Below are 7,879 nucleotides of genomic sequence, written 5' to 3'. Positions count from 1 at the left end.
ACCCTGCAAACACAGTTGCTTCCTTCAGGTTCAGGGGTCTAGCTGATTGTGGCCGGACTGGACGCGTTTAACCGTCAGCAGGAAGAATCAGTGTTGTCTCCATTCGACAGAATTCTCCAGATGATGCAATATTATGCTGGACTGCATCTGCCTGCATACATACAATCAGGAACCCTTGCACCCCTATCGTCGACCTCAGGATCGCTCACGTCTTCAGCTCTGGCTCCGGTGGTACTCAAGGGCGAGCGCTGGCGTAGGTGGACGAGGGCTCCTGCCTGAGCAACACCCTGCTGGTTTCCGTCGGCCTCGATCGTCTTGTCCTTGTACACGGCCGGTTACTCCTGCATCCTCGACGACGACGACGACCGGCCGGGTGCGGGCGGCATCACCCTCTCAACCACCACCGCCATCTTCTTCTCATGCTGCCTTCCTGATCCGTCAAAGGAGGGCCTCACTCGGGTGTTAAAATCTCATCACTTCATTTAACTTTTTTGTTTTTGCGAATATCACTTCATTTAACTGAAGATGAATGGGAATGGGCAAGATATAAGCATCCGTTGAATTCGCTCCATGATTTTGCATGCTCTTGTTGCTTAATTAGGGTGGTTTTTTTTCACCACCACATCCAATAAAAAGGACGTTTGTTTCGCTTCCGGAACAACTGGTGGGGTGGTGGCGTAGTTGGCTAGCGCGTAGGTCTCATAGCTGAAACAATTGCGAGTAATCCTGAGGTCGAGAGTTCGAGCCTCTCTCACCCCACATTTAAAAGACCATCGTAGTGAACCTTGGTCTTCTTTTTTTTTGTTTTTGGTTCAGCCGCGTCCTGCCCATGCACCGGTGGTTCAGGCTGCAACTTTCCCCGGGGTCAGTCGGTATCCTTGAATATTGATATGCCATAAACAGATTCTTGGTCCCGATCATGCGCGAATTGCTGAACCAATGGCTGCTCATGTGTTCTTCTTGTATCTACCTATTCATTCAAGCACTCATCTGTCTACTGCTGCCTTACATTCGAACAAATCTGAAAGTGTATTTGCGTGTGAAAGCTTCAAGACTTTTACCTTCTTTCCCTGGTTGTTGCTTATGTATGGTTAGAACAAAATGTAACCAAGTAGTTCATCGTTCAGCCTCATGTGCAAGGGTACAACTGCAGTGAGCCAGTCTGAACCCTGATCAATATTTTTTGAGTTTGCTGTTTACGTGCCTCTCTCTGCCTTGGTGTTTTAAGTTCATCCTGCTCTCTGACAGCTCTATTGCTGTAAAAAAAATTATGCCTTTCCACTACTGAGCATGTCCCTCTTTTTACGGCCCTGCAAGTAAACAGTTCATGTGGGTTCCTTTGCAGACTTCAATTTGAATAGGAATGTCATAGGAATAGGAAAATCATACAAAGTGAGATCACACATATCTCAATTCCTATAGGGAAAGAGATGTCATTTGAGCCTTTTCACAATGTCTCCCAACTGCACCTCTCAATGCGAGTGATGTCCCTAAACACATCATAAACAATGCACCAAATGATGTACTGTGGTAGAAGATTATGATAATCATCTTGTAGCAATTAATCTGGCTCAAAGGAATAGGGAGACCTTCCGGCACACACATCACGACACTAGTTGAGCCTGAACCTCTTTACATTGGAATGATAAAGTTAACTCATGAACAACCTCCTTTTTGAAAGAAAAAACACAAAATGTTACTCTTATAATTACATGACACGGTATAAAATTAAGCAATTGTCCAGTGACCTCCTTGATTTTTCAGTTTACTACTCAACCAACTGACATGAGAAGCCTTCTTTGAGCTCAGTCACAGAGGTTGCAGCTTGCAAGCTGCAACAGAGTCGATTATCCAGGCGCTGCTCACGGCTTCACCACCAGAGGCGAATGCCAGGGCCTGGGCTTCATCAGCCTGCCTGCGGCGATCATTGTCATTGTCGCCGAGTTTCGCCTTCCCCTGGTTCTCAACACTGTACACGACGAAAACAGAGGAGCGGTCATCAAGCAGCTTCTGCTGGTCCCTTGAGACAGGCTTCCGGTGCAGAACCGTGCCGCCTGCCGCAACCACCAGGTCCTGCAGGAAGCCCCTGTAGGTCACGGTGTAGTCCCCATGGAGGTAGAACTGCATGCCGTTGAACAACTTGGGTTGCTGCAGAACAAATGGACAGTTAACTGACTGCTGTAGCAGTAGTACAATAACAGTTGGGAAAATAACACTGGAAGAATGGTACCTTGTTGATTGCTCTCTGTCTTCCTAACTTCGGACCCTCACTGACGCCATGAACATCGGTGGTGACCTCAAATTTCTGCTCATCAGCAGGTTCCATGCTTTCCATGCAAGCCTTAACCCCTACAGCAGCATAAAGGCAGCAGTTAGTAACACTACAGGGCATCAATATCATTTCTGCGTTGATATGACAGAGAGTCCACTATGTGCTTACAATCAATGGAGACGATCCATTTGCCGTTCAAGATTGCCATCAGAAACTTCAGTGTGCGCTTGCAAGCGCCAGAGGGGTCAGTTGATGCAATGACATGGGTAACGCTGGGGCTCCAGCTCTTGGAAATAGGCACACCAGCTAATTTCGCAAATTCTGTTACGACGCCCTGAGCAATTCGATCATTTCATCTCAGTTAGAACTCATATGGAGCAAATATCATGGATTTGATAAGGAAAATAAGATGTATACCTTCTCAGCAGCAGAAAGAGCTGAACAGCAGAGAACCCACTTTTGTGGTGATCCTGATGGCCATTTCCAGTTATTGCTGCAAGCTTGGCTAGATCTTACTTGAGATGGACTGAAAAAAAACAGTTGCCCTCCAGTAAGTAATCATACATATTGACCATTACAAGACTGTTTAAACAGCAGGTTCTGGGGGTACCATTTTGGTGCTGTTATCCTTTTGGATTGCTTTTGTGGCTCAGAAACTTCCTTTGGCAACTTGGAAGACTGATGCAAAGGGCATAGCATCACAAAGTTTTCCTGACAGTGAAAATAAATTAGAGAAATAAGGTGGCAATTTAGAACTTTGACAAATGGCAAAGAGTTATTCTGATAAAGTTGAAATTGCTAGATCAGAACACAATATGAACTTACATTATCCCATCTGCATTCTGGGATCAATTTAGCACATGTGAAGTGGAAGCTTTTGCGACAACTCTTGTCAAAGCAACCAAGTGCCGCACCTTTAACTCCGCAGCAAGCACATTTGATCCTTTTGCTTCTAGTTAACTCGGGCGTAAGATTAAACACTGAGTCATCTTCAAAGTAGACATCTGGAGCCCTATGGTAAAATAAAAGGTTATGATGAAACTTGGCTAGATATATCAAGAACAAAAATATTTTACAATACAATCATGTGCTGGAAAGGACAACAAACCACTCCATGCAGTTCTTGTGAGAATGTATGACATTAGCCCCTCCACCAAATTCTACAGGGACTTGTTTTCCATTATGGTAGTGAACCATCTCTCCAGACTCCTTCAAGAAAGTAGAGATATTTACTGTTCAGTACCAAGGATTTGGGAACATCAACATAAGGCATTTGAAAATGATATGAACATACCTCTGTGATATCAGCAGACTGGCAGAAAGCACAGAAAACCTTAGAGACAGTGTCATCACATTTCTTCAGGAAAGTATTACCAGTGCAAGCTTGGAGCTTTCCAAAGTTTTTCATTTCTGAACAATCTGTTTGTTTGATACTTTTTGCACATTTATTCTTAACTGAAGCATCCATTGGTGAAGGAGCTGCACGTATTGCCTCACTACTTTGGCATCTACCAAGTAAAATGCTTGATGTATTTGCAGTGATGTTTGATTTCATGCTATCAAGCCCTATCTGACTATTCGTTCCTTCACTGAACTTGCTCTTTTTGCTGCTCCTTTTACTTCTACCATCCAAAAGTTTGTGCTGGGTGCAACTTTTCATGAAGCTGTGGAGTAATGGCATTTCTGTTTCATTTCTAGAGACATCAGTAACTCCTATCTTTTCAGCATTGACACTGTCAGGCATTTTTCTAACTCGCTTACTTCTTGGCTCAGAATTACTCTCTGTAGTCTCAACTGTACTCTTCCCTGTTGTTCCCAGCTTCCTTGCACATTTCTTCTGTTGACCACTTTTCTCCTTCTTCTGAGATCTTTCCGAGAGGTGTCCATCATGTACTTCAATCTCCAAACTATTTTCTCGAGGGTGAAATGTCCCCATGGAGTTATCATCAGAACAGGGAAATAGATTGATGTTGTTACCAGCCTTGTTTCTTCTACTTGAAGTATTCTTCTCTATAGCACTGCTGTTTTCTTCGCATGACTTTGCGGCAAGACTTTTAGTGATATTTGAATCTTGTTGGTTGGCATCAGCTTCTTTTGTGATGACCTCCAGCAACTTTGTCTTCCTGCTGTTCCCACCTCTTGCCTTCTTCCCCTTCTTCCTCTTGACAGGCTGAGCTGCATTATGTGTATGACCTGACTCATCGAATGAACCACCAAGCTGTATATCTTCCTCGTCATCTTTCTCTGCTATGTGATCTAATATATCCTCAAATTTACCCTGAACAGTCCAAACAGTTAGGTAAAATACATGCTAAATACAAAGTAGATGCAAATCAGATTATAAAGAAGAAACAGGACGAAATGTACAGTGTGTCTGGCCACATGTAGCAAATTACCTGCTTTTTCCGTGGAGTAGAACGCAGCTCTGGAGAGCAAGGCCTCTGGGACCATTCAAAGATTTCACTATCGAAGGCATCTGGAACCACAGCTTTGCTCTGCAACTCAAATAGCTAACCGTAAGCACAATTTATGCAAAGCTAGTAAGCACAAAATTTGAACAGAAAAAAAACATAAATGTTCAGAAAACATACATTTGGAGTCGTGTTAGGAGGGGTTCCAGCATCAGAATCTTTAATGTCACTAAAACAAGGTGCATTGTGACGCAAGGGCGTGGCCAATGAGGGTGGTTCACTTAACGTTTCAAGAGTGCCGCCTTCTGCATCCTCTCTTTCCCTTAACCAAAAAAAGGGTGACAATGAGAAACCTTCCAGTTTATCAGAGGCTGATGCTTTATCTTTGCCTTCTTGAGCATCACCATTCAATTTATCTGTTGTCCCTTGAGACTTCATAATCTTCTGAGGTCTCATTGGTGTCTCAGATTCAGGGAATGGTGTCACATGTATTCTCTTGTTCGTAGAGAAAGAAGGCTTTTTAGTAGGACCAGATGCAGAAGCCACAGCAGACTTTGTTTTGTTTGCTTTCTTCTCGGATGATATCTTCTTCTTTTGCACTGTTGATTTTTGTGACCTTTTAGACTTTTTCTCGCTGTTGGCATGCTTTGATCCATCTTCAAGATCAAGTAAGAATAATACAGTAAGCACAAGACTGAAGACTAATTGTGCTAAAATTATCTGTAAAAGTTGATTTCAGTTTTATAGAGGCAAACAGACAACCATCCACCAGACAGCATGCCAAAATGGATACAACAACGAATGTGGTGCAGACCCCGGCAGATGCAAAACAACCACATAATTAAATCGTCCTTCAAAATTAATTTCACAATTGACCACCTTGCACATATGCTAGCGAACAAAAGAAGAGTTGATGCTATGCCAGAAAATTACCTGCAACTTGTGCCGCAGGAGTCACCTGTGTTGAGACAACATTACTTCCTGATGCAGCCTCCATGCTCTTCAAAATGCCGACCAGATTGTCCATGTGTGGTGCTGGCCGGATTTCTACAAGCAAAACCAGGCTTTATAACGTGAGTTTTGTATTAGATTAAGATCAAGCCATCACGTCAGAACTTGCAGAGTTACAGTAAACACTAGTTCATCAAAAACATTTCTGTGGAGTTTTAATAGTACTCCCTCTGTAAAGAAATATAAGAGCGTTTAGATAACTAAAGTAGTGATCTAAACGCTCTTATATTTCTTTACGGAGGGAGTACTATGGTTCCGATTTTCGCATATAGTTAGATAAATATTTAATTGCTTCGTAAAGCAGACATATCATGCATGTTAACGTTATCCAATCCTTAAAAAGGTGAAGCATTTTTTTTGCGCACGGGGAAACAATTCCGTCTTTTGCAGCACAACATATTCTACACAAAACATATATAACTTCAGCAGCCTAAGAAGGCCCAGATAACAACAGCTACGCCCACTAACCTCTTCGGCGGAACGGCACCTTGCACACAGGGCAGGTGGAGGAGGACTTCATCGACTCCGTGAGGCAGTGGCTGCAACAAGGTCGGGAGCGCACACATGAGCCCAGATCGGATAGTTTCACAGGGATATTGCAACGGAGGGGGACGGGCAGAAGGGACTCACTTGCAGAAGATGTGGTTGCAGGTGACGGACACCGCCGATCTGAGCAGGCTCAGGCTGCCACCAGGATCAAATTGACGAACAACAGCCAGTCAGAATCAACAACAAGAAAGGGGATAAATCGGAGAACTGGTGTCCACAGATCCAGGTGTCGGCCACGAGGGCGCGGACGAGACGAGGGGAAAGAAAAGGGCCGGCGGGGCGGCGGGCGGGCGTACCAGATGGGGCACTTGAGCTCCCGTCCCATCTTCTCGAGGCTGCCCATGTCCGCCATTCCGATCGCTGGGTCTCCTCCGGAGTCTCTGCGGGCGTGGGGATTACCGGATTTTATGAGGTGTGGGGGGAGGGGTTTCGGGGGTCGGCGGGGGATTTATTTATGTTGGCGGGAGTTTTCCCTCCAACGTTTTTCATTTCAATTTGGTTTGGTGCGCTGCGTGCGTTCCCTTCCCTTCCTTCCTCGGGAAGGAGGCGAGCCCGCCGACCGACCAATGCGCCTTCCTGTCACGTGGCCGTCGCGAGTGGCGCCGTGGCGGCAACCGGGTTTACTATTTTTTTGTCTTTTTTTTGTTTTGCAACATAGGCTTTGGTATGGGTGGCCCGGCCCGACGGCCCGAGCCCGACAGGCTTGGGATCCAGTTTTCTGCTGGAGGGCCCGGCCTAAAAGCCCAGTGTACCTAAAGGATAATGTCCCAAAAACGATGGTTTTATATAGGAAAATGTGTAGCGGCTCCTCCAGTATCATGTATCTTTGCTGTTTCTCTCTTTTTCTCTTTCGTTTTGGCTTTGTATGACTTGTGATGTGGTGGTTGCTTTATAACATAAAGCGGAGGGAAATCCTTTTTCGTCTATATAAAAAAATGCCTGGATGAATTGAAATGTGTGTGAAATTCTTGAACGTGGATGCAATGTTTTAAATGTGTGTTGAATGTGGATGCGGTTAATTGGAATACAGCTGAATCAGGTGAAAAGTTACGGAATGTACCAAAAATATTGTTGAATTAATAATTCAAATAAGAATGGATGTTATCGTCCAAACAATAATGGATTGTACGTATTTGAAAACATTGTTGTCTCGTCATCAATAATCGTTGTTGGACGGCGGACCACCCGACCAAAAGGAGGTTGCCTCAACCCGACTACTTGCCCCTTGCGCGACCAAAATGAGGAGTCAATTCAATACGTCATCATGTCATTTTGCCTTTTTCCTGGCAGATCTGGTCTCGTATTCTCCAAATTTTAGGACTGGTTGTTATTGTTCCACAACCCATCACTGGTTCTCGGTTGATGGTGTCAAGCTATCAACCAAGCTCCCGAATAACCTTGAAAAGGGCTTAACTCGAGAAAGATCTAGAGCTGAAAATATGTAAAACCTTGTGGTCAGGAAAGATAGAAGGGCAGTGAGGGCATGCCACCGCTCGATCAAGTTGTACTTTCACATTTTTTACCACCTTCTTGCTTATTATTATAAGTCCAAGAAACTCCATAAAAATCCAAATCAAATCAATTGCATTCAAAGAGAACCTCACGAAAATTAGCCATAATTTTGTGTGAACGCTTG

The 7,879-nt window shown here is 44.3% G+C and overlaps 1 protein-coding gene and 1 non-coding gene across 2 annotated transcripts; one reads left to right on the top strand and one right to left on the bottom strand.

The window, feature by feature from the left end:
- Window positions 1-666: 666 nt before the first annotated feature.
- TRNAM-CAU (transfer RNA methionine (anticodon CAU)) lies at window positions 667-759 on the top strand. The gene is given in 2 exon segments: window positions 667-704; window positions 724-759. It is a non-coding gene; the product is annotated as a tRNA-Met (tRNA).
- Window positions 760-1,616: 857 nt separating this feature from the next.
- Window positions 1,617-6,679, bottom strand: LOC123062367 (protein BREAST CANCER SUSCEPTIBILITY 1 homolog). The gene is made up of 14 exons (XM_044485837.1): window positions 6,540-6,679; window positions 6,325-6,378; window positions 6,163-6,233; window positions 5,617-5,730; window positions 4,864-5,339; window positions 4,669-4,767; window positions 3,567-4,550; window positions 3,381-3,481; window positions 3,098-3,284; window positions 2,883-2,983; window positions 2,690-2,798; window positions 2,441-2,606; window positions 2,231-2,349; window positions 1,617-2,148 (listed from the first exon to the last, which is right to left on the bottom strand). The coding sequence occupies exons 1-14, from the start codon at window positions 6,593-6,595 to the stop codon at window positions 1,810-1,812; spliced, it is 2,976 nt and encodes a 991-aa protein (XP_044341772.1). The 5' UTR covers window positions 6,596-6,679; the 3' UTR covers window positions 1,617-1,809.
- Between the last annotated feature and the right edge of the window lie 1,200 nt (window positions 6,680-7,879).

This window comes from Triticum aestivum, chromosome 1A, assembly GCF_018294505.1.
Source record: "Triticum aestivum cultivar Chinese Spring chromosome 1A, IWGSC CS RefSeq v2.1, whole genome shotgun sequence".
Taxonomy (NCBI): Eukaryota; Viridiplantae; Streptophyta; class Magnoliopsida; order Poales; family Poaceae; genus Triticum; species Triticum aestivum.
The sequence above is the reverse complement of the archived record's forward strand: the minus strand, read 5'-3'. Positions and strand labels throughout refer to the sequence as shown.